Genomic DNA, 27632 nt, shown 5'->3' on the forward strand with positions numbered 1-27632 from the left:
CAAACAGCACAGGCAGTCCTAGTCCTAAATACTAGATCTGATGATCCAAACAGGACAGATAGTCATAGTCTTAAATACTAGAACTGATTATCCAAATAGTACAAGTAGTTACAATACTACAACTAATGTTCCAAACAGTACAGGCAGTCCTAGTCCTAAATACTAGAACTGATGTTCCAAACAGTACAGGCACTAAATACTAGAACTGAGGTCCTAAATACTAGAACTGAGTCCAAACAGTACAGGTAGTCCCAGTCCTAAATACTAGAACTGATGTTATAAAATAGTACAGGTAGTCCTAGTCCTAAATACTAGAACTGATGTTCCAAACAAGGTAGTCCCAGTCCTAAATACTAGAACTGATGTTATAAAATAGTACAGGTAGTCCCAGTCCTAAATACTAGAACTGATGTCATAAAATAGTACAGGTAGTCCCAGTCCTAAATACTAGAACTGATGATCCAAACACTACAAGTAGTTCCAGTCTTGAATACTAGAACTGATGTTCCGAATAGTACAGGTAGTCCTAGTCCTAAATACTAGAACTGATGATCCAAATAGTACAGGTAGTCCTAGTCCTAAATACTAGATCTGATGATCCAAATAGTACAGGTAGTCCTAGTCCTAAATAATAAACTGATTGTTATGATCACATATTGAAAGAGTATTGTAATATACATATTTGATATGTTTTAGTGATTATGTATATGCTATATCTGGTTTCACCATTTACATGTGCACATATCAATTATTGAATATTCCCATATCAAATGTAAGTATGGGAATGCGAGAGCATGCAAGAAAGGAAACAGGACTACACAAGAACAACTAAATTGAAGATGGCTGTGTATGTCTATTGGCTCACCTCACAATTAAATTCTACTTTGAAACAAGTGTATATATATCTGAGATTTGGTAAGTTGTACTTATTTGGCTTGTAATTATAAACGTTACATTGTAGCAAAACCTCCTGGTGAATGACCGCAATAAGCTAGTTTATGTGCATGTACCATCTGTTATTGATAATTGGGCGGTCCGTTTATGTGAACCGGTGTTTATATAATTATATTGTATATAGTAAAATGCATGGTTGTATATATAAAAACCAGATTTCCATGTTTAGTTCATGTACATATACATCCACAAGACAGTATTTAGTTGTAATTGCCTGCTAGGAGAAAAAAATGTTTACTTTTTACGAATTCGTAGACAACGTGCAACGCACATTTTTGTTGGTATTACGGCAGCTATCTGTTAGTGTTGATAGCATTGCTGTGAATATTATTCCTTATATTTACCTTTATACATGGAAAAGTTTTTAGCAACTTACATGTAACTATATCTATATAACAGCCTAGGGACAACAGGATTGTGTAGGAGCCACCCAGGGACAATCAGGAGTTTAGGACCCAAACAAAACCAGGAACAACCCAGGGACAATTAGGAGTGTAGAACCCAAACAAAACCAGGAACAACTCAGGGACAATATGGAGTGTAGGACCCAAACAAAACTAGGGACAATCAGGAATGTAGGACCCAAACAAAACCAGGAACAACCCAGAGATAATTAGGAGTGTAGGACCCAAACAAAACCAGGAACTCATGGACAATCAGGAGTGTAGGACCCAAACAAAACTAGGGACAACCCAGAGATAATCAGGAGTGTAAGGCCCAAACAAAACCAGGAACAACTCAGGTATAATCAGGAATGTAAGACCCAAACAAAACCAGGGACAATCAGGAGTGTAGGACCCAAACAAAACCAGGGACAACTCAGAGATAATCAGGAATGTAAGACCCAAACAAAACCAGGGACAATCAGGAGTGTAGGACCCAAACAAAACCAGGAACAACTCAGGGGCAACCAGGAGTGTAGGACCCAAACAAAACCAGGGACAATTCAGGGACAATCAGGAGTGTAAGGCCCAAACAAAACCAGGAACTCATGGACAATCAGGGGTGTAGGAACCAAACAAAACCAGGGACAACCCAGAGATAATCAGGAATGTAAGACCCAAACAAAACCAGGGACAATCAGGAGTGTAGGACCCAAACAAAACCAGGAACAACTCAGGGACAATCAGGAGTGTAGGACCCAAACAAAACCAGGGACAACTCAGGGACAATCAGGAGTGTAAGGCCCAAACAAAACCAGGGACAACTCAGGGACAATTAGGAGTGTAGGACCCAAACAAAACCAGGAACAACCCAGGGACAATCAGGAGTGAAGGACCCAAACAAAACCAGGGACAATCAGGAATGTAGAACCCAAACAAAACCAGGAATTATGGAAATGGCATTTAGTTTTGAATGTATGATTGTGTGGTCGTTAGTGTGTACATATATATGGAGGTTTCTTTATAGCTATACTTATATAAATAAATTATAAATAAACTTGTGAATATTGAATACCAAATCCTCCTGTGCTCTCTCAGCTGCCCACAAGTCATCCAATGTTACAATGATGATCCAAACAGTATATGTAGTCCCAGTACTCAATATACAAACAGTACAGGTAGTCCCAGTCCTCAATACCCAAACAGTGCAGGTAGTCCCAGTCCTCAATATCCAAACAGTACAGGTATTCCCAGTCCTCAATATCCAAACAGTACAGGTAGTCCCTGTACTCAATATCCAAACAGTACAGGTAGTCCTAGTCCTTAATAACCAAACAGTACAGGTAGTCCCAGTCCTCAATATCCAAACAGTACAGGTATTCCCAGTCCTCAATATCCAAACAGTACAGGTAGTCCTAGTCCTCAATATACAAACAGTACAGGTAGTCCTAGTCCTCAATATCCAAACAGTACAGGTAGTCCTAGTCCTTAATAACCAAACAGTACAGGTGGTCCCAGTACTCAATATCCAAACAGTACAGGTAGTCCCAGTCCTCAATATCCAAACAGTACAGATAGTCCCAGTCCTCAATATACAAACAGTACAGGTAGTCCCAGTCCTCAATATCCAAACAGTACAGGTAGTCCTAGTCCTTAATAACCAAACAGTACAGGTGGTCCCAGTACTCAATATACAAACAGTACAGGTAGTCCCAGTCCTCAATATCCAAACAGTACAGATAGTCCCAGTCCTCAATATACAAACAGTACAGGTAGTCCCTGTACTCAATATACAAACAGTACAGGTAGTCCCTGTACTCAATATACAAACAGTACAGGTAGTCCCAGTCCTCAATATCCAAACAGTACAGATAGTCCCAGTCCTCAATATACAAACAGTACAGGTAGTCCCTGTACTCAATATACAAACAGTACAGGTAGTCCCAGTCCTCAATATACAAACAGTACAGGTAGTCCCAGTACTCAATATACAAACAGTACAGGTAGTCCCTGTACTCAATATCCAAACAGTACAGGTAGTCCCAGTCCTCAATATCCAAACAGTACAGGTAGTCCCAGTCCTCAATATCCAAACAGTACAGGTAGTCCCAGTCCTTAATATCCAAACAGTACAGGTAGTCCCAGTCCTCAATATCCAAATAGTACAGGTAGTCCCAGTCCTTAATATCCAAATAGTACAGGTAGTCCCAGTCCTTAATATCCAAATAGTACAGGTAGTCCCAGTCCTCAATATCCAAATAGTACAGGTAGTCCCAGTACTCAATATCCAAACAGTACAGGTAGTCCCAGTCCTCAATATCTAAACAGTACAGGTAGTCCCAGTCCTTAATATCCAAACAGTACAGATAGTTCCAGTCCTTCATACAGAAACTGAGTCAACATCAAAGCAATACAGTCACCCCTCTGTCTTAAATACCAGTATGAAATATCCATCACGTACAGGATTTGAAATCAGGTGATTGTCATCGAAATCTTGATTCTGACAAAGCCAGTTTACAGCTTTTATCTAGTTCCAACACATTTTGATAATACTCACCTTCCATATGTTTACAGACCTCCTATGTAGCATCAGAAACAGACTACTCGGTTAATGACACTGTGTTTCTACCAATTTCACAACAATTCCCAAACTAGCTTTATACTGGACAGGTTAATTGATATGCAGGCATGCAAAGGTAAATTACATTGGAAAGCTCACCCGAGGTTTGGTTTGTCTAAATTGTATGGTCTGTATATAAGTAATGTAAAGGAAGTGTTGCCAACTGAAGTACTGCGATATTTATCCAGACACCAACCTTAATGTCATAACCCTGGTTCAAAAGGATAAAACCTTACCACAAACAGGCTACCTAAGTATATACAAGACTATCAGGGAACAACTTAGAGATACATTTAGAAGGGTAACAACAATAGCAAAACCAGGAACAACCCAGGGACAATCAGGAGTGTAAGGCCCAAACAAAACCGGGAACAACCCAGGGACAATCAGGAGTGTAAGGCCCAAACAAAACCGGGAACAACCCAGGTATAATCAGGAGTGTAAGGCCCAAACAAAACCGGGTAACAACCCAGGGACAATCAGGAGAGTAGGACCTAAACAAAACCAGGGACAATCAGGAGTGTAAGGCCCAAACAAAACCAGGAACAACCCAGGGATAATCAGGAGTGTAAGGCCCAAACAAAACCGGGTAACAACCCAGGGACAATCAGGAGTGTAGGACCCAAACAAAACCGGGGAACATCCCAGGGACAATCAGGAGTGTAAGGCCCAAACAAAACCGGGGAACATCTGAGGGACAACCAGGAGTGTAAGGCCCAAACAAAACCGGGTAACAACCCAGGGACAATCAGGAGTGTAAGGCCCAAACAAAACCGGGGAACATCCCAGGGACAATCAGGAGTGTAAGGCCCAAACAAAACCGGGTAACAACCCAGGGACAATCAGGAGTGTAAGGCCCAAACAAAACCGGGGAACATTTAAGGGACAACCAGGTGTGTAAGACCCAAACAAAACCGGGTAAAAACCCAGGTACAATCAGGAGTGTAAGGCCCAAACAAAACCCGGTAACAACCCAGGTACAATCAGGAGTGTAAGGCCCAAACAAAACCGGGTAACAACCCAGGTACAATCAGGAGTGTAAGGCCCAAACAAAACCAGGGAACATTTGTGGGACAACCAGGAGTGTAAGACCCAAACAAAACCGGGTAAAAACCCAGGTACAATCTGGAGTGTAAGACCCAAACAAAACTGGGTAAAAACCCAGGTACAATCAGGAGTGTAAGGCCCAAACAAAACCGGGTAACAACCCAGGTACAATCAGGAGTGTAAGGCCCAAACAAAACCGGGAAAAACCCTGGTACAATCAGGAGTTTAGGACCCAAACAAAACAGGGGAACATCTGAGGGACAAACAGGAGTGTAAGACCCAAACAAAACCGGGGAACATCTGAGGGACAAACAGGTGTGTAAGACCCAAACAAAACCGGGTAAAAACCCAGGTACAATCAGGAGTGTAAGGCCCAAACAAAACCGGGGAACATCTGAGGGACAACCAGGAGTGTAAGGCCCAAACAAAACCGGGTAACAACCCAGAGACCATAAGATCAGAAGAGTAAACACCCTAATAAAACCAGAGATCAACTTAGGGACATCAGAAGGCACAACTAGGGAACAAGCCAGGAACCATCAGAAGGTATGAAACCTTACACAACCTGGGAACAAGCCAGGTACCATCAGAAGGTATAGAACCTTACACAACCGGGGAACAAGCTAGGAACCATCTGAAGGTATAGAACCTTACACAACCGGGGAACAAGCTAGGTACCATCAGAAGGTATAGAACCTTACACAACCGGGGAACAAGCCAGGAACCATCTGAAGGTATAGAACCTTACACAACCTGGGAACAAGCCAGGAACCATCAGAAGGTATAGAACCTTACACAACCGGGGAACAAGCCAGGAACCATCAGAAGGTATAGAACCTTACACAACAGGGGAACAAGCCAGGAACCATCAGAAGGTATGGAACCTTACACAACCTGGGAACAAGCCAGGAACCATCAGAAGGTATAGAACCTTACACAACAGGGGAACAAGCCAGGAACCATCAGAAGGTATAGAACCTTACAAACAAGAGATCAAGGAGGGATATTGGAACCAGCGTTTGATCTCCTTTTTTTCCCCCTTTGTTTGTTTGTTTGTTTTTTTTGGGCAATTAAATCTTTTCCCTTCTTTGGTCTCCTCGTTTTTTTTGCTCTTAATTATATGAAATTTACCTCCTGTTGCCCTGGTAATGTATAATGAAATATGATCAGACATGTTCACCTCCTGTTGCCCTGGTAATGTATAATGAAATATGATCAGACATGTTCACCTCCTGTTGCCCTGGTAATGTATAATGAAATATGATCAGACATGTTCACCTCCTGTTGCCCTGGTAATGTATAATGAAATATGATCAGACATGTTTACCTCCTGTTGCCCTGGTAATGTATAATGAAATATGATCAGACATGTTTACCTCCTGTTGCCCTGGTAATGTATAATGAAATATGATCAGACATGTTTACCTCCTGTTGCCCTGGTAATGTATAATGAAATATGATCAGACATGTTTACCTCCTGTTGCCCTGGTAATGTATAATGAAATATGATCAGACATGTTTACCTCCTGTTGCCCTGGTAATGTATAATGAAATATGATCAGACATGTTTACCTCCTGTTGCCCTGGTAATGTATAATGAAATATGATCAGACATGTTTACCTCCTGTTGCCCTGGTAATGTATAATGAAATATGATCAGACATGTTCACCTCCTGTTGCCCTGGTAATGTATAATGAAATATGATCAGACATGTTCACCTCCTGTTGCCAAGGTAATGTGTTATAAAATATGATCAGACATGTTCACCTCCTGTTGCCAAGGTAATGTGTTATAAAATATGATCAGACATGTTTACCTCCTGTTGCCCTGGTAATGTGTTATAAAATATGATTAGACATGTTTACCTCCTGTTGCCAAGGTAATGTGTTATAAAAATATGATCAGACATGTTTACCTCCTGTTGCCAAGGTAATGTGTTATAAAAATATGATCAGACATGTTTACCTCCTGTTGCCCTGGTAATGCAGTATTAACAAGCTTCGCCACCTCCTTGTTCATGGCCTTCATGATGTCCCGCCTCGTCAGTTCCTTAAACTGGACATCACTTGGTGTGCGTCTGTGGCCCCTCACATACGCCGTCTGTAAGAATAAAATTATTTAAGTTATTTCATCATTATGTGTCACTTGTTCAAATGCGACATTCAGTGGAAATTTTTTTTTTAGATATTACAAAACATCCTTGTTTATCATGTTTTTGTGTCTCTTAAGTGTGGTCAATAGATTGACATTTATTTATATTATGGCATATTAAATAAAAAAAAAACTAAATTGAAAAAGATAACTCTGAACCTGTATATTAAGGCCACCTGCTTTTGTAGCCACTTTGACTGGATCCTTTGTTGGCCCTTATTATTCAGGACAGATTTTACACACGAATTAGATTGACAAGTGTAAAATTACTCCTATATGTTCAAGCTGAATTTTTTTTTTTTAAATTCGAGTTAAACTGTTCAGAAAAATTACAGATTTGTATAACAGAACTACCTTACAGGATGTAGACCTGGAATGGTTATGAGACACTACATAATACAGATTCTCTTTATATAGAATTAAACTACATGATTGACGTGTGATAATACAAAAGTTGAAACACTTGAATTAACAAGTAATTAATATTTTCAGAATTATTTTGGGATACTGTTATAAATACCGAAAAACACAGGACAAATTTCAAAACTTTTCAATACAAAATGACAGCCTGGAACTTCCAAGAAATATAGAAAAAAAACCTCTATATCATAGTCTCATCACATTATCCAACCTAACTAAATGCAGGGTTACATAACAATGTATGTGTGTATCATATTTTCTGTCTGATCAAAATGCCTGCGTGGTCTGCCTATAGCTAGGACCCTCGGTATGATCTGATTACACCCACACACTAGAAGACTACACTTGTGCATTAGTTGACTGTCCTTCACTGATTAATTTCACTGTAAGTTTCAGACTGTTACACCATTCTGTTTGCTAGGCTTGGCTAGGCGTGCCGGTCATATAATGCTTGAAGGTAAACAGGCAGTCCATTTATCACCATCGTTAAATAACAAAAAGGTCAGTCTTACTACTGTATGAGGTAAACAGTCAGCCCTATTACTACCAGTGATATTTGCCAATGGTTAAACACCCAGTCCTTTAACTGCCAACAGTAAATATTCATATACAATGTATTATTGCCTGTGGTAAAATGTTATACAAGACTGAAAGTGGTAGACAGAATCAGTACTTGTTCTGCAAGTGGTAAACAGAAACAGTACTTGTACTGCAAGTGGTAAACAGAATCAGTACTTGTACTGCAAGTGGTAAACAGAATCAGTACTTGTACTGCAAGTGGTACACAGGATCAGTACTTGTACTGCAAGTGGTACACAGGATCAGTACTAGTACTGCAGGTGGTACACAGGATCAGTACTTGTACTGCAAGTGGTACACAGAATCAGTACTAGTACTGCAAGTGGTACACAGAATCAGTACTAGTACTGCAAGTGGTACACAGGATCAGTACTTGTACTGCAAGTGGTACACAGGATCAGTACTTGTACTGCAAGTGGTACACAGAATCAGTACTTGTACTGCAAGTGGTACACAGAATCAGTACTAGTACTGCAAGTGGTACACAGGATCAGTACTTGTACTGCAAGTGGTACACAGGATCAGTACTTGTACTGCAAGTGGTACACAGGATCAGTACTAGTACTGCAAGTGGTACACAGGATCAGTACTTGTACTGCAAGTGGTACACAGAATCAGTACTTGTACTACAAGTGGTACACAGAATCAGTACTTGTACTGCAAGTGGTACACAGGATCAGTACTAGTACTGCAAGTGGTACACAGGATCAGTACTTGTACTACAAGTGGTACACAGGATCAGTACTTGTACTACAAGTGGTACACAGAATCAGTACTTGTACTACATATGGTACACAGAATCAGTACTTGTACTACAAGTGGTACACAGGATCAGTACTTGTACTGCAAGTGGTACACAGAATCAGTACTTGTACTACAAGTGGTACACAGAATCAGTACTTGTACTACAAGTGGTAAACAGGATCAGTACTTGTACTACAAGTGGTACACAGAATCAGTACTTGTACTGCAAGTGGTAAACAGAATCAGTACTTGTACTGCAAGTGGTAAACAGAATCAGTACTTGTACTACAAGTGGTACACAGGATCAGTACTTGTACTACAAGTGGTACACAGAATCAGTACTTGTACTGCAAGTGGTACACAGGATCAGTACTTGTACTACAAGTGGTAAACAGAATCAGTACTTGTACTGCAAGTGGTAAACAGAATCAGTACTTGTACTGCAAGTGGTAAACAGAATCAGTACTTGTACTGCAAGTGGTAAACAGAATCAGTACTTGTACTGCAAGTGGTACACAGGATCAGTACTAGTACTGCAAGTGGTACACAGAATCAGTACTTGTACTGCAAGTGGTACACAGAATCAGTACTTGTACTGCAGGTGGTACACAGGATCAGTACTAGTACTGCAAGTGGTACACAGAATCAGTACTTGTACTGCAAGTGGTACACAGGATCAGTACTAGTACTGCAAGTGGTACACAGAATCAGTACTTGTACTACAAGTGGTACACAGAATCAGTACTTGTACTACAAGTGGTACACAGAATCAGTACTAGTACTGCAAGTGGTACACAGAATCAGTACTTGTACTACAAGTGGTACACAGAATCAGTACTAGTACTGCAAGTGGTACACAGAATCAGTACTAGTACTGCAAGTGGTACACAGAATCAGTACTTGTACTACAAGTGGTACACAGGATCAGTACTTGTACTACAAGTGGTACACAGAATCAGTACTAGTACTGCAAGTGGTACACAGGATCAGTACTTGTACTACAAGTGGTACACAGGATCAGTACTTGTACTACAAGTGGTACACAGAATCAGTACTAGTACTACAAGTGGTACACAGGATCAGTACTTGTACTGCAAGTGGTACACAGGATCAGTACATGTACTACAAGTGGTACACAGGATCAGTACTTGTACTACAAGTGGTACACAGAATCAGTACTAGTACTACAAGTGGTAAACTGTCAGTCCTAGTACATGTATCATGAACAGTCAGTACTGATAATACTATGGTAAAAGGGATTTGATAAATGGTTGAAAATTGACAAATAATGTTTGAAGTGAATTAAACCTGTGTCTACTTTGTTTGAAGGAGACAACAATGATGACCATGGCGACCATTTAAACTTTCATCCGAGCGACACAATGATTAATTACATCAACTCCACCCAATGTTTAACAAATAAAATCCTTTTAATGTAAAGACATATCAGTGTAATAGGTGAACCTAAAACGTCTGTCACCCGCAGAGTTTACACAAACTTCATTAGTCATATTACATGTTTAATTCCATAACTTAGCAGACAAGTTCTGTCCAGACATTCCATGAATATAAATATGACGTATGAATCGGCATCTACTTTATGATAAAGGCTTATAATAAAAAATAGTCATAATAGTAACCACAATGTCATGAATACAGATGAATCTATGACTAAATTACCATGTATATAATTTTATAAGATTCCTTACATAATCAGATATATACCTGTCAAGGTTTTTAAGCAATACTGTTATGAGAAGAAAGATCTTGATCTCTATGTATGGAGTATCTTTCTTGCATATAAACAATAACTGAAACATCTGACATAAAAAGTAAAATTTATTTACAAACAAAATAACAAGTGGCCCATTGGGCCTATATCACTCATCTGGCTTAGTTCAGCTGAAAATGCTTCATCAACAATAAAGGAAAAGGAATTCTAAAGGTTTATATCTATTTCCCCAATGAGCCCCACCCCTCTGCATAAAGGAGGTCAGCCAAACAAAACTTCACTCAAGCATGCTTCGGATCTGGAATAGGATCATACTGTAACCCTGGTAAAATACTAGCCGCAATATACCACTCGGCTGGAGAGAACTTCTCTTTAGCTCGATTGGTTGAGCGTCAGACTAGTAAGCCAGGGGTCCCGTGTTCGATTCCTTGCGGAGGCATTGAGATGAAAAATGACCTCTGTTACACTACCATTTCTACTGAAGGAAAAGGATTGGTTACATTTCCTTATTGGGCCCAAAATGCCCAAAGGGAAAACTCAAGGATGTTTCAGATCAAATTTAGGCAAAATCCAAATATTCCTACAGGAGGAGTAGGATTTTAAAGAATTTGCTCTATTTCTTCTAATGGGCCAAACCTTTGTGTGGGGGCAGAGACCTTACATTTATGAAAAGATAGATCCCTGTACTCACAGATGCTTCACAAAACTTTCAGCAAAATCTAATCATTCCTATAGGAGACGTAGAATTTTAAAGAATTTGCTTTATTTCCCCTAATGGGACCCATCCTTCCAACTCCAGAGATCCATCATTTAATATACATTTCCCCATCCCCCTAAAGGATGCTTTAGCACAAATTTTGTCAAAATCCACTCAACTGTTCATTACAAATGCCACAACATTAGCTCACAACTCCTTCTGACCAGGTGAACAAATAAATGTTTTTGAGAGACATGATCATAAGATTGTTTGTGCTTGCAGTTATACGAAGGGGACTGAGGGATATAATTGTTTAACTGTAAGTGTTAGTAGTTGTTATTGAGGGACATGACTATCAGAATGTTAGTGTCAGTAGTTGTTAGTGAGAGACATGACTGTCAGAATGTTAGTGTCAGTGGTTGTTGGTGAGAGACATGACTGTCAGAATGTTAGTGTCAGTAGTTGTTGGTGAGAGACATGACTGTCAGAATGTTAGTGTCAGTAGTTGTTAGTGAGAGACATGACTGTCAGAATGTTAGTGTCATTAGTTGTTGGTGAGGGACATGACTGTCAGAATGTTAGTGTCAGTAGTTGTTGGTGAGGGACATGACTGTCAGAATGTTAGTGTCAGTAGTTATTGGTGAAGGACATGACTATCAGAATGTTAGTGTCAGTAGTTATTAGTGAGGGACATGACTGTCAGAATGTTAGTGTCAGTAGTTGTTGGTGAGAGACATGACTGTCAGAATGTTAGTGTCAGTAGTTGTTAGTGAGGGACATGACTGTCAGAATGTTAGTATCAGTAGTTGTTGGTGAGGGACAGAACTGTCACAATGTTAGTGTCAGTAGTTGTTGGTGAGGGACAGGACTGTTGGACTGTTAGTGTTAGTAGTTGTGGGTGGGGGGACATAACTGTCAGAATGTTAGTGTTAGTAATTGTTGGTGAGGGACATGACTGTCAGAATGTTAGTGTCAGTAGTTGTTGGTGAGGGACATGACTGTCAGAATGTTAGTGTCATTAGTTGTTGGTGAGGGACAGAACTGTCACAATGTTAGTGTCAGTAGTTGTTGGTGAGGGACATGACTGTCAGAATGTTAGTATCAGTAGTTGTTGGTGAGGGACAGAACTGTCACAATGTTAGTGTCAGTAGTTGTTGGTGAGGGACAGGACTGTTGGACTGTTAGTGTTAGTAGTTGTGGGTGGGGGGACATAACTGTCAGAATGTTAGTGTTAGTAATTGTTGGTGAGGGACATGACTGTCAGAATGTTAGTGTCATTAGTTGTTGGTGAGGGACATGACTGTCAGAATGTTAGTGTCATTAGTTGTTGGTGAGGGACAGAACTGTCACAATGTTAGTGTCAGTAGTTGTTGGTGAGGGACATGACTGTCAGAATGTTAGTATCAGTAGTTATTGGTGAGGGACATGACTGTCAAAATGTTAGTGTCAGTAGTTGTTAGTGAGGGACATGACTGTCAGAATGTTAGTGTCAGTAGTTGTTGGTGAGATACATGACTGTCAGAATGTTAGTGTCATTAGCTGTTGGTGAGGGACATGACTGTCAGAATGTTAGTGTCAGTAGTTGTTGGTGAGGGACATGACTGTCAGAATGTTAGTGTCAGTAGTTATTGGTGAAGGACATGACTATCAGAATGTTAGTGTCAGTAGTTGTTAGTGAGGGACATGACTGTCAGAATGTTAGTATCAGTAGTTGTTGGTGAGGGACAGAACTGTCACAATGTTAGTGTCAGTAGTTGTTGGTGAGGGACAGGACTGTTGGACTGTTAGTGTTAGTAGTTGTGGGTGAGGGACATGACTGTCAGAATGTTAATGTTAGTAGTTGCTGGTGAGGGACATGACTGTCAGAATGTTAGTATCAGTAGTTATTGGTGAGGGACATGACTGTCAAAATGTTAGTGTCAGTAGTTGTTAGTGAGGGACATGACTGTCAGAATGTTAGTGTCAGTAGTTGTTAGTGAGGGACATGACTGTCAGAATGTTAGTGTCAGTAGTTGTTGGTGAGAGACATGACTGTCAGAATGTTAGTGTCAGTAGTTGTTGGTGAGAGACATGACTGTCAGAATGTTAGTGTCATTAGTTGTTGGTGGGGACATGACTGTCAGAATGTTAGTGTCAGTAGTTGTTAGTGAGGGACATGACTGTCAGAATGTTAGTGTCAGTAGTTGTTGGTGAGAGACATGACTGTCAGAATGTTAGTGTTAGTAGTTGTTGGTGAGAGACATGACTGTCAGAATGTTAGTGTCATTAGTTGTTGGTGAGGGACAGAACTGTCACAATGTTAGTGTCAGTAGTTGTTGGTGAGGGACAGAACTGTCACAATGTTAGTGTCAGTAGTTGTTGGTGAGGGACAGAACTGTCACAATGTTAGTGTCAGTAGTTGTTGGTGAGGGACATGACTGTCAGAATGTTAGTGTCAGTAGTTATTGGTGAAGGACATGACTATCAGAATGTTAGTGTCAGTAGTTGTTGGTGAGGGACATGACTGTCAGAATGTTAGTATCAGTAGTTGTTGGTGAGGGACAGAACTGTCACAATGTTAGTGTCAGTAGTTGTTGGTGAGGGACAGAACTGTCACAATGTTAGTGTCAGTAGTTGTTGGTGAGGGACAGGACTGTTGGACTGTTTGTTTGAACAATTGCACATGAGCAAAATGATTTATGATCATAATACAGTTTGTTTTAGCAGTTATGACCATGATTATATAACACTGTATTTAGAGGAGGAACCTGCACAGCTCATCCAAGGACCTGAATAGACCAGATACACTGATACATACAATAAAAGTCAACTATCACACAAAACAATGTTGCCACAAAGCATGTAAACATAACATCTGCTACACTGTGTATATTGACTAATCAAATCCTCTGTACAGTTGTCACAATACAAATAGATGTTACCATGACTTACTGTTACCAGCCACATCACCAGTTTAATCACTGCCCTTCCCAAAGACACAGTGACAGTTCTCAATTCCGATCAATTTTCATAAAGAATAGTTTTATATCTATAATTGTATCACAAATCAAGTTTTTTTTTTTTACAATTATGTACATAACTTAAAATTGGCTCGTTTGCTGGGTTTATTAATTAAGAACAGCCAGGGTCAAGAGTATCCTTGCAGTAGCTGGTCACTAATTCAATGAACAATATGTGGGATGGCCCTCGCTTGTCATCCATAGCAATTAGGGTCAAATGTCTCGCCCAAGGACAATATGAATGCACAGACTTCCCGATAAACACAAATTGCCATGGGTAGTCACTAGAGATTCTCAAACCATACATTTTAGAGCTACATCTGAGGTCATGTATGCTATCATGTATATCTCTAAAAAAAGTTTCATCTTTGAATGTTCAACTTGCAAGGTCAATGACAACAGAATTATAGCTGAAGCTGGCAAACTTGATATTTAATGTTTATATTGTTCAAGTAAATGGCATGTGCAGGGTCTTTTCTTTCATTTTTAATTATGTAGTAGAAATACTAAAATTGATGTAAATGTAGCATGCTATTACATATGATGTACAGCCTACCTAAACAGGATACAAATTCTGATTGTTTTCTGTACACGTATGCTATATCCTTACTCACAGTAAGTCAATGCATATAAATGTACCATAAGTATGGTAACTTTATAGCAAAATGCAAAATAAATTACTCTCAAATTTATATCTCTCCTCCCTCAAACCAAAAACTCCACCAAGTTTTAAAATTAATTCTAATCAATTATATCTAAACACTTTAAAATTCAAATTTTGTGAATTGTAATTTCAATTCAATTTCCCAAATTCACAATAATTTTGCTTCTGTGACTTTTCATCGCAGTTGAACATAAACCTAGATATACCCCGGTACATAGATATATGTATATAAAGACATGTTGCAAAAGAGATAAGCTAGATAAGCTGTTATAACGGAAAATACTTTAATTTTGCTGATCAAACTGTTGGTGTGGGATTCCTGTACTACCATATTTATATAACTACTGTTGGGATATCTCCTGTAGTAGATATGTTACTACAGCTGTATCCCCTGTAACGCTGATACTGTAACTTACTGTTTGGGTCCTGTAACTCTTTTAATGTAACTGCTGTTCTCCTGTAACAATGTTACTATTGAACTGTACATAATACCAAGTTGTACTTACATAGACTGACAGTGGATCGTTGGTAGCCTGTGAGAGTACGGTTGTAGCCGACATTTTTCTTTCAATTGACACGTGCTACTATACAGTATTTATACAATTTCTAGTTCCTGGTCTCTGTCAGAAACACAATAAACCATGAACAAACATTGATTATACTGGCTGAGGAGATTTCCAAGATGACACTTCACAGTGGCACTTCAAGGTCTTTTTTCATTGTGAGGATAGCTGAACACAGGTAGGTCACAGTTTTAGCTATATCACACAATTATCTCACAGTTTGTGTGAATAATTGGGTCTTATCATGTCTAAAACTGAGCACTCTTTTTAAGACAAATTTTATAATTTTCCACTATCCTTTTCTCAACTAAGTAACACTGAAACAAATTTAGGATAGGCAGAGGTCAGATAGTCTGTGTATAATACTGATAACAAATTCCAAAACATCCCAAACCACAGGTAATGTAGGACCGCAAGGTAACAGACCATAGGTAACAACAGCTCTCAGTTCCAGGTAAGGAGGCCTGAAGGTAAGGTTAATTTTGTTGTCAAGTACAAATTTATATCAGTTATATACTGGTATCTGGATCTGTTTAGCTGAGCTTTCACTACCACTTGTGTTAACAAGAGGCCCATTATACCATAAATCAAATGTTTCCTTCATTATACGGACAAGACAATTATATATCATTTTCCCACTAATGGTAACACAAAAACATGAGAGACATTCTTTCAATACTAATACACCTATATTTCTGATTGATGGTCTTGAATTGACTACAGTGACATGTGATAAGGGAGACAACTGATGTTTGAATTTCGGCTAAACTTTATCCTACTACAATGTGACTTAAACAAATTTGCCTTGCCATTTTATGGACTTTTGTATTGCATTTAAACTTAATCATCATTAGACTGATGGAAGTTCTAGAGAATATTGAAAATTATTATCATCTTTGCTGATCGAAGAGATTGCCAGTTTTGACTGCAAAATTGGCTTGAAGCATTGAAATTGCAAGCAGTTTTACAGGTTGCATTCCTTTGTACCCAGGGACCTGTATTAATTTCCAAGCAAGGCTTATAGTAAAATGTCTGCCAGTTCTTTTGATATAATGACCGTAAAATATGGTTAGCTGAAGGGAAGGTCTCAGAAGCATTTTAAAATGCTTTTTTTTTTCATCTTAACATGAATGCTTTTTTCAACTTGTATTGTCAGCTTTAAAGATCAAAATTTATATCACCTTTCATTGTCATACATTTGACACCTATGTCAACCACATTCTTCTGAAACATGATTCAATGTATTTCTTCCCTATAACCAGAGATCAATCACACCAAATTTAGAAAATATTCCTTAAGCCTTTCTAGCCTGGATTCACAGACGTTTAAAACAAAAACTAACAGGCAACAGAGGAATGATGGATCTTTTGAGCTTGCAGGTGAGCTCACCACAACCCAACTTTCAAACCTTTGAGCCAGCATGCAAGCTAACAATATCAGCTTTCAAGCTTGACTCAGCATATAACTAATAAGATCAGCTTTCAAACCTTTGAGCCAGGAGGTAAGCAAATAATTTCAATTTCCTAACCTTTTGAGCCAGCATTTGAGCTCAGCACAATACAACTTTCAAACCATTAGCTTTCGCACCTTTGAGCCAGCAAGTGCGCTTACAACAAACATAAAAAATAATACAAACATGTCAACATAGTCGCTATTCAAACTCAAATTCAATAAAACTAGGGCAAAATATGAACAAAAAAGAAAGATTTACAATGAGATTACTGAAAAACTACAAGGCAAATAAGACCAAGGTTTCAGGAAGATTAAGCGTCTTCTGTTTCAATGACGACACTCGCCTTGTAAACCTTGGTCAATCCAAGTAAGTAATGTCACATTTTCAAGTGAGAACAAGGTATACAACAATGGAACCAACAGGCAAACTAACGAGCATCAAACATGTCCAGCTTCATGTCACGCAAAGAAACAGAACATTTCTTAATGAGATCACTATGATGACCAAATAAAAATCTCCCTATAATTTTCTCCAACCTGCACCTTTTGAGACCCTGTGTTGTGAGTTTGTCCATCATTAGACAACTTCTTGCAAGAAAATCATGATAATGGAAACTGGTTCTTGAATATCAGAATCAGCTGTGACATGTAAATACCAATGGCTGGGAATGCAGGAATATTGCTATCCAAAACTGGAAAATTCACAACAGGGAAATTGAAATTATCATGTTTATCATACAGCTTGGTGGAAAGCTGTCATGTTTGTTTCATGGTAGGAAAAGATTGAGATAAGTAGGTGATGCAGAAGAGTCTGCCATGTCTCTGATTTTCAATTCTGGTGGATAAATAAGATGGACTAGTCAAGTGAAATCCAACGACTTTACAAGGTTAATAAATTCAACCTGGTATGAAAACAAAAACAAGTCAGCCAACAGAGGGTGCATGTTGAAGACTGCTCAAAAGCTCTGTGGAGTTCTTCAAAATCCACATACCAGTTGCTATCAATTCCACTTCTTGAGTATCACAACAAGACTGTAACCCAGATTTCAAAGTACTCAGAATGGTGGTGAGTAGTTTGGACAAAGATTTGGTTGAACAGTTAGATGAGCCAGCAATAAAACATTGTTTATAAGGATTCTTGTGAAATTTAGGAATTCAATATAAATCGGAAAGGTATGTACCCTTAAAATCAATAACCATGATTAGCTAGTATTATAAGATTTCACCATCTTAGCTTTCAAAACATTTGAGCTAGCAGGTGAGCTAACAATTTTAGTCTTCAAACCTTTGAGCCAGCAAGCGAGCTTACAATATCAGCTTTCAAACTTTTGAGCCAGCACCTGAGATAGCAATGTCAGGTTTCAAACTTTTGAGCCAGCACCTGAGATAACAATGTCAGGTTTCAAACTTTTGAGCTAACAATACCAGCTTTCAAATTTTTCATCCAGCATGTGAGCTAACTTTATTAGCTTTCAAAATTTTGACCCAGCATGTAAGCTGATAATATCAGCTTTCAAAACTTTGAGCCAGCACGGAGCTTACAACATTTTCTCACAGTTACTACTAGATATAGAATAATTTTTATATCACCTTTAGCCTTTATCACAGTGGAAAAACCATTTCCATGTTTTAAATGAACTGCACTTGAATTTGTACCGTGCACAGGTGAGTTACACATATATAGATGTTATACACGTGTTTACACAACTGAATGTTAATTTTTTGTGAGTGTGTAAAACATAATTAATTCCTTTCTGCAGATGCTAGATGTACTATACCTTAAACTTTTCAAGATAATATAATCCATCAATACAAGTGACATCAGATGTACAGTTGTCAACATGTATATACTCAAGAAGTTCCATCCTGGACACAACCCTCTTGGCAGATTGATACAGAATTCACTTTCTCAACATCAAACATGTCTTTTTTATTCTAGATAATCACAGGCTGTAACAAATTGATGACATCTTGAATAATGGACTCCTTTTTATCCCTGTCTTGTTTCTTCACATAACTCACATAAAGAAACATAAAAAAGGGTCAGCTAAATTACATTGTACACTGTGAAGAAGTTCTTTGATGACAGTCCCAGGATATAGTATGACAATTAAGTGTAGGCCTTTTAAATTGCAGGCAATTTGAGATGTAATTCATAAATGTCTATTTCTTGTGTAAAATTTCAACATCAGTCAAGTTGTTATCTTGACATTTCTAACTAACATCTTGTGTACGTAATAATTACCTGTAAAATGTTCCTACTTCTCTATTGTAGTGATTGATATCTACTTTACGTGTAAGATTTCACCAACAAAGAAAATCTATAATGGATGTAACAGTACCATCTGTCTTATTTTAGGAGTGGAAAAGAACTGATTCAATGGTGATAGGTTTTTCAGTTATTCAGCATACTCTCAGCTCCTTTAAGGTTCATACGTGGCACATTGACAAATAATCATATTTCAGTCACATACATCATAAAATCAGCTGCTCTTGTCAATGTCAGTTTACTAGGACTGTTACAAGGCTGTTTACAGCATGCCCCATCAAATCCCAACATTTTTAAGTTTATCAGAAATATGCAATTTAATTCAGTAACCAAAGTGTTAATGAGTAAACAATCTACATTCCCTTTTAGTATGAATATAGAAATATTTCTTTAATGTCTCAAACTTCAGAAAATCTAAAAATCAATACAAAGCAAAGTCTTAACTGCAGACAATAAATAAGAGACAAAATATATTACAAAGTCTATTGTAGCCTACATGGCATGGTCAGATGAGTTCTTTCCCTTGGTGTGCAATTCTGGATTACTTCCCCTTAATGAAGAATGTATGTAAAGCAATTATTTTGAACTGCAAGAAAAAACCCCTCAAAGTCTGCATCAAAAAGCAAGGGTAGACGGTAAACACAACACAGATAAGTCATATTTCCTAATCACATATCATTATTTTGTAGTGATTGATATCTACTTCATTTTGACAAAGCCTTACTTGTCATCTGATTTGAATTCATTTTTTCATGGAGATTTGGTAAAACATCCTCATGATTGTAAAAATTTACACAGAAAAAATGGTCTTCAACGAATAAGCAAAAGGATGCTGCCTCAGAAATAAATTTGGCTGCATATCTATATCCTGGGTATTTTCAGTTTTCACTCAAAATTAAAAATGATGTGTATAGTGATTTCTTGTAGACAACTTTTCAGTCAGTGCTTTGAAGAACACTACAGTTACTGCAATATCTCAACCATCAATAATTTATTAAAATTTAATTTGATCTTCTGTCATGATGTAAATCCATTGTAAATCTATTATCTGTTATGTTACAATGTTATCTTTAACATGATAACTGGTCAGTAATGATATGACTTTACATTAACTCTGAAAAGGACTTTATGTGTAGGACATTGTGTTAACCATGATAACTGATTTGTAATAGTAGGACTTTATGGGTAGGACATTGTGTTAACCATGGTAACTGATTTGTAATGGTAGGACTTTATGAGTAGGACATTGTGTTAACCATGGTAACTGATTTGTAATGGTAAGACTTTATGAGTAGGACATTGCTTCAAATATGGTAACTGATTTGTAATGGCAAGACTTTATGAGTAGGACATTGTGTTAACCATGGTAACTGATTTGTAATGGCAAGACTTTATGAGTAGGACATTGTGTTAACCATGGTAACTGATTTGTAATGGCAAGACTTTATGAGTAGGACATTGTGTTAACCATGGTAACTGATTTGTAATGGCAAGACTTTATGAGTAGGACATTGTGTTAACCATGGTAACTGATTTGTAATGGCAAGACTTTATGAGTAGGACATTGTGTTAACCATGGTAACTGATTTGTAATGGCAAGACTTTATGAGTAGGACATTGTGTTAACCATGGTAACTGATTTGTAATGGTAGGACTTTATGAGTAGGACATTGTGTTAACCATGGTAACTGATTTGTAATGGTAAGACTTTATGAGTAGGACATTGTGTTAACCATGGTAACTGATTTGTAATGGCAAGACTTTATGAGTAGGACATTGTGTTAACCATGGTAACTGATTTGTAATGGCAAGACTTTATGAGTAGGACATTGTGTTAACCATGGTAACTGATTTGTAATGGCAAGACTTTATGAGTAGGACATTGTGTTAACCATGGTAACTGATTTGTAATGGTTAAACTTTATGTGTAGGACATTGTGTTAACCATGATAACTGATTTGTAATGGTTAAACTTTATGAGCTGGACACTGCATTAACTTTGGTAACTGATTTGTAATAGTAGGACTATTTGAGTAGGACATTGTATTAACAAAGGTAACTGATTTGTTATGGTTAACGTTAACGTTTACGTTAAATATAACTGATTTGTAATAATGTGACTTTATATTTAACAAGGTAACTGATCTGTAATTATGTGATTATATATATTAATGATGTATTCCTTCGATGTCTGACCAGAAGTAAGACATAATTCAATAGATAATGAATTCCAGCAAAATATCCTGGACCTTCGTGTTTTATACACAATGTTATCTATAGTTGTACTTGTAGATAAAAGACATTTTACATGATGTTTTGAAGCTATCTGGATACACTGCAGGGGGCCAGTACTAAACAGGGATGAGGGGGTTTACAGACTCTCCCACATCTATGACCAAGTGTTAAACAGTGTAGCTGAATTGATTACAGTATATTGTTACCATCTTGTGTATCTTTTAGTCTGTAATCTGTTTACCATCTCCTTACACTACCTTAGTGTACATAGGATTATTGTACCACCGAAAAATGTGGTCCATTCCTTTTCTAGTACACTTCATACATCAATGCTAGCTAGTTTGCTGCTCCACAGTGGTCATTTGTCTGATGAAGGTGACCGTGTTGTAGTGTTGGGAATTGGTTGAAATTTTACCTTTTATGGTTGGATATGATTGGTTAGTGACAACCAAGTGATTTTGGATTAATAATTGGTTAGTCGACCATTACATAATCCTCAAAAAATGTTATTTTTAAAAATATGCATGGTTTTTTTAGTTGTATGAGCACATTCCAGCTTTTAGTCATTTATGCTGTTTAGGTCCAACTAATGAGTCCTGAGTACACTATAGCATGAAAGCTGAACACTCCTAACATCCAAAGGATTGTAACTTTTTTACATAATACTAAGCAAAATACTATCATGTTCAATATATCTCTGTACTCTGTTTGATGGTGTTGATTTTTTTTTAAAGAAAGTATATAAAAGCATTCAAAAGAAGCCTTTCATTTGGTTTGTAAGTCAAAACAAAATAAGCAATGAATAAAACTGAGATATCAGAAACAACGGCAGAATTAGGTAGTTAAATGAAAACTATGTTGATGAGCTCACTTTACAACCTACCTTTGTTTGCATACACATTTTGACAAAGCCTACAAATGGCTTTTCTAATATCAAGATTGCTTTTAACTGTTAGCCCTTCATTAATTTTCTTAAATAAAAAAACTTTTCAAATTTTTGACCGATTTTTACCCCTCGGATTCAACAGATCATCATTCACTGCCATTTTGATTTGATATTCTTGTATACTATTCTGCATAGTTTTGTATCTTTATTTTTTTTTATCATACCATCATCAAAATCATATCATACCAATGTAAAAATCAAGAAAGTTAAAAAAGGAAAATGAAAAAGCACTTTCAGTTTTGAAAACGATCAATGCAATATCGTAAAACTAATTGTCAGGAATTGGTTGCATTTTTTATTAGACATCAATTATAATCAATCATCGTAACAACACTATTATGTTGTCATCAAAATGTCACACTCAAATCTTCTACTGGTTGTGTTATAAGAACTTCTATTTTATAGCATCAACAATTTCAATATTTTTTCAATGCTAAGGTACTTATCTTTAGTATAACCATGAAAGTCTTGGGTAGATTTCAACTGAATTTTGCATGAATTATTACCACAAATCATAGATTTCAAATTTGTGAATTCTTACCTGTTTGATCACTTCCCAGATTTTTCAGACCCAAATTTCCAGTTTTTGGTTGCTATACAGTTTGAAAATGTAACATTTAAATATCATTGTTCTTAATATCCAAATGTTATAACTTTTTATGAGAGATGAATATTGATTTTTAAAAGGTTACAAGATAGCTGCAAACAAAATAAAGATTGTCTGTTATTCAGGTAAAAATTGAAAATAATATGTGAAAATTGATTATTTCTGGTTACACATATTCTGATGCTTGCATCAGAGAAAGAAGTATAGCAACATATCCGATTATCAGTTTTTTGCTTTTAAATTACTTTATAAACCCTGACCTTTCAAAAGGTCGTCACCAGAAATAAAGTTTATTACTGGAATTTTAGAACTGCTCAGAAGAGTACATTCTTTAATATAGTAGCTGATCTGTAACAGCATGACTACACTAAATATGGTAACTGATCTGTAATGGAATGAATTTGTGTTAAATATGGTAACTGATCTGTAATGGTAGAACTTTAGGTTAGATATGGTAACTGATCTGTAATGGTAGAATTTTAGGTTAAATATGGTAACTGATTTGTAATGGTAGAATTTTAGGTTAAATATGGTAACTGATCTGTAATGGTAGGACTTACGTTAAATACAGTAACTGATCTGAAATGGTAGGACTTTATATTAAATATGGTAACTGATTTGTAATGGTAGGATTCTAGGTTAAACATAGTAACTGATCTGTAATGGTAGGACTTTATGTTAAACATGGTAACTGATTTGTAATGGTAGGATTTTAGGTTAAATATAGTTACTGATCTGTAATGGTAGGGCTTTATGTTAAATATGGTTACTGCTCTGTAATAGTATTATTTTAAATATTTAACTGAGTTCTATTATTAAAAAATATAAACATAACTGGAGAGGCAAATGTTAACTGTTTACATTAATTCCTAATGATGTCCAGACTTACACTTCGAGGAAATTTTCATCACAGTTTAACCTTTCACCTATTTTGCTCTTCTACTAAAAGGGTGAAAATCAAAGGTGCAAAAGTTGACATATACACATATGTTTTGATGTAATTCATGGAGAATTTAACAAAAGGAGATAAAGAAATCATGCGCAAATACTTCCCTGTAATAAGTTGTTAGGTGTATAGTCATTCAGTACTAAAGTTTCTTGTTTGTTGCCTTACACCAATCATTTCATCCTATTGACTCTTTCCTGCTGTCCGGAGTCACTCATTATATTTTACATATAGAACACACACTCTCCCTATTTTACCTCTCCTTGGTCTTCTACAATTACACAAATGCCATTGAACACTGATGATTCAATTTGTAGGGATTATACAGATGCATGATGATTATTTACAGTAATAGTTTTTTTTCTTATTTTTGTGATTTAAGATAAAGAATAGTGTCTAGGGAATTTTTTGAGATCTTCAAGGGTTTTATTGTGAATGTGTGACTTGATGATCTCTATTGTAGTGCTTTCTACTGCTTTCACTGGTAATGGGTTCCACTCTATTATTGTGTAGGGGAAGAATGAGTATTTGTAAGTGTCATTGGTGGCAGAAATGTAGACTCGTACAGACCCCAGGACCAGACAAGCACACCGTATATTCAGGTTTTGCTATATATGCTATGTATGGTACAGTCACAAAATCAAATCTATACAGCATGGGACCTTAAGGACTCTACTTTGATGTTTTCAGAAAGGTCAATTACAAATTTATATATATATATAGTTTTTTTTAAAAAGTTGATTACATCAGGATAGCTAGATGGCAGGAAGGAAATTCATACAGTATTTCGATCATAGAAGAATGGTGAATTGAATAGACCACCTTCAGTGTGCTAAAAATCTGTGTAAAACTGACTAGGGTATTTTACAATGAATAACATAAAAACAATTACAAAATGCAGTCACTATCCACACTCTATCTCTGGTCATTTGATAGCTGCCCAGCAAATAAGATAATCCTTATTTTATATTTGTCACCCTTGATTTGCAAGTTTGCACATGCTTGTCAATTATAAGTAGAATAAAACATGAATGGGGGATGATTTTGCATCACTTTTGCTTTACTTCATTCATGCACAAGTTTTGCAGAAATCATTGTGGCAGATTATGAACCCCATCTAAGACTTGTTTGGTCTATTTAAATGATAAATTGTAAACTAAATAACCAATGTCATTTACTATAATAAAAGGCCATATTCAATTCACATCTTGTGTTCTAGTTGTTACTTCTATGACTGTCTTACTAGTTTGCCATGGTGCAGGTCTGGTATAAATGCAAATTAAAACTAGTTTTAATGTTATTTATACAGGCTGACTGTGATTATACATAAGGATTAAATCATTAGCGGAAGGAGGTAATTTAGTGTTGGAGCAAGGTGGTCCAACTGTCACCCAGGGGCACTAATTTGGTTTCTATCTTTAGACTGCTATAAATATAAATAACACAGCATTTTTTATTCAGTAGCTGACAGCTGAACATGGCGGAACAAGGTTCGTATGGTCAAGGCCAGTTTATTTAATTTACATTAGTCTAGTTATGTCATCGGAAAACAAAATATTTTTCATATATTTTTAGCCTACCACCATCCCTTACTCTCCTCCGTTCCTTTTTTGAGTTTTTATCTCTTGTTTATTGTTCTTTCAAGGCCTGTTAAACTTGTCAGGCTTGGTTGATGAGATCTTTTCATTAGTTTCAATTTTGCATCAAATGTGTATGTGAAGTATCCTTCCTCAACTTGTTCCAAGCATTTTTATGCTCATGTACTCGTCACATCCACTCTTTTATGTTTTTGTAATTACATACATTCATTACCTAAGCTTGAGTTGTTGATTATGTTACTGGACTTGTACCATCCAGTGAATTCACATTTGATTTAATCTTTCTTACCCTGGAGAATAGCATCCAGGTATGTCATGTACCTTTTATATGCTGTAAAACTTTCCTTCTTTAAGTTTTCATATCTGAGAATTTTGTACGATGGAATAGTACTATCTTATGTTTACGTATGCTGTCAAATTTTCCTTCTATGACTGGGTATGTTTATGTATGATGTGGCGGCAGATTATGAACCCCATCTAAGACTTGTTCGGTCTATTTGATTGATAAATTGTTAACTAAATAACAAATGTCATTTACTATAATAAACGGACATATTCAATTCACATCTTGTGTTCTAGTTGTTATTTCTATGACTGTCTTACTAGCTTGCCATGGTGGAGGTCCGGAATAAAAGTAGAATAAAACACTTATTAAAAACTCCTCTCCTTGTTTTGTTAAATTCATTGGAGTTAGCGAGGTACCCTCACTAAATTCCATCATCACATTTTGAGTGTAAAGGAAACTTGAAAACTTGTGTCGCTAGTGAGATAACACCTCTAAACTCCTTTTGATAACATGGTCCTCCATGAATAACTAGGTTTAAAGATTTGAGCGACATAACCCCACTAAATCAGTTTCAAATTGTATTGCCACATTATCCCAGTGTTCATTTAGCTTGCTTTTGAAGATGTTAATTACTATATCAAGTCTACATATTAATTTGCAGTTGTGACGTTTCAGCATTTTCAGTGGCAAAAACATTTACAGGATGTACAATTCGGAGGCCTTTTCTTTCGCTTCTTCTTAAGAATAAAACAGTAAATATAAAAATCAAAATGATATGGTGATTCAGTTGCCATCAAAGTACTAGCTAAGTGGAAATATGAATCTGACATTGTTACTGCATAGTAACCAGCAAATCATCTGTCTTTCATTTATTTGGCATCAGTTATCAGGAAAAATCAAATAGTAAAAATTGCTTAAAGGATGCATGTATTTCAATATACATCTGTATCAAGATGATCATAAATACTATGTATATTGTATGCAAATGTGCAAAGTGCAGACAAGTGCAGTCTATATAGCTACATATACGAGTACAAAATGCATAATTGCATTTCAGTCCATCCTCTCAGTCACTGGGGTCCTACAATTTTTATTCTATTCTTACATGTCCGTGTACTGTCTGCAGTATCAGACATACAACTTGCAAGCAAACGTCATCAACAGATCAATAGGTCAAAATACGCACGTGCGTGCAAATGCACACATGGACAACAACTCAAGATATTAAATTAATATACACGTATATACATCTATACTTACAGTTGCCATGTCTGCTCTGTCAAGAATTGCGTATAACTAGTCTGTCAGTGATTATACACCGATATAACCTTGACACCGGAACAGATGTAAAGTTTACGGTTATACTAACTACAGCCCAGCAGCGCCCAGTGCGGGTCAGACGATTTACAGAATCGGGCAGGATCGGGCAGAATCGGACAGGATCGGGCAGAATCGGGGTAGAATAGTGCCGTTTTAATGATTTTTATTAATTTCTTTTGCAATGATGTCATCATATGTTAACTTCCCGGGGTGCTGCCCGGTATTGCCCGGAACAATCCGGCACCGCCCGGCACTGTCTGGGAACCATATATTGGCCGCCCGGGCTTTTATTTGTACCTAAGCCAAGTTAAGATTATTTTATACGCAAAAATATTAACAACATCAATATAATAGTCAAAATATGGTGCAACATTATCAAAAATTGTCTGAGTTATGGGTATTAGAAATCAGTGGTATCG

The 27632-nt window shown here is 37.0% G+C and overlaps 1 protein-coding gene across 2 annotated transcripts in view; it reads right to left on the bottom strand.

Moving 5' to 3' along the window:
* The window catches only part of LOC132549056 (UTP--glucose-1-phosphate uridylyltransferase-like), a 44913-nt gene extending 17682 nt beyond the window's left edge, over nucleotides 1–27231 (bottom strand). Inside the window, exons 1-2 of one of the 2 annotated variants that reach the window (XM_060212957.1) lie at nucleotides 27154–27231; nucleotides 6971–7105 (exon numbers count right to left, since the gene is read on the bottom strand). In XM_060212957.1, the coding sequence (XP_060068940.1) occupies nucleotides 6971–7105; nucleotides 27154–27162 (144 nt within the window). In that variant the 5' untranslated portion in view covers nucleotides 27163–27231. Of the gene's footprint in view, nucleotides 1–6970; nucleotides 7106–15497; nucleotides 15586–27153 lie in introns of those variants that run through there. The other variant, XM_060212956.1, reaches the window with a different exon arrangement.
* Nucleotides 27232–27632: the final 401 nt, after the last annotated feature.

The sequence above is a fragment of the Ylistrum balloti genome, unplaced genomic scaffold, assembly GCF_031769215.1.
Source record: "Ylistrum balloti isolate Yb309-2 unplaced genomic scaffold, AGI_CSIRO_Ybal_v1 Utg370042, whole genome shotgun sequence".
Classification (NCBI taxonomy): Eukaryota; Metazoa; Mollusca; class Bivalvia; order Pectinida; family Pectinidae; genus Ylistrum; species Ylistrum balloti.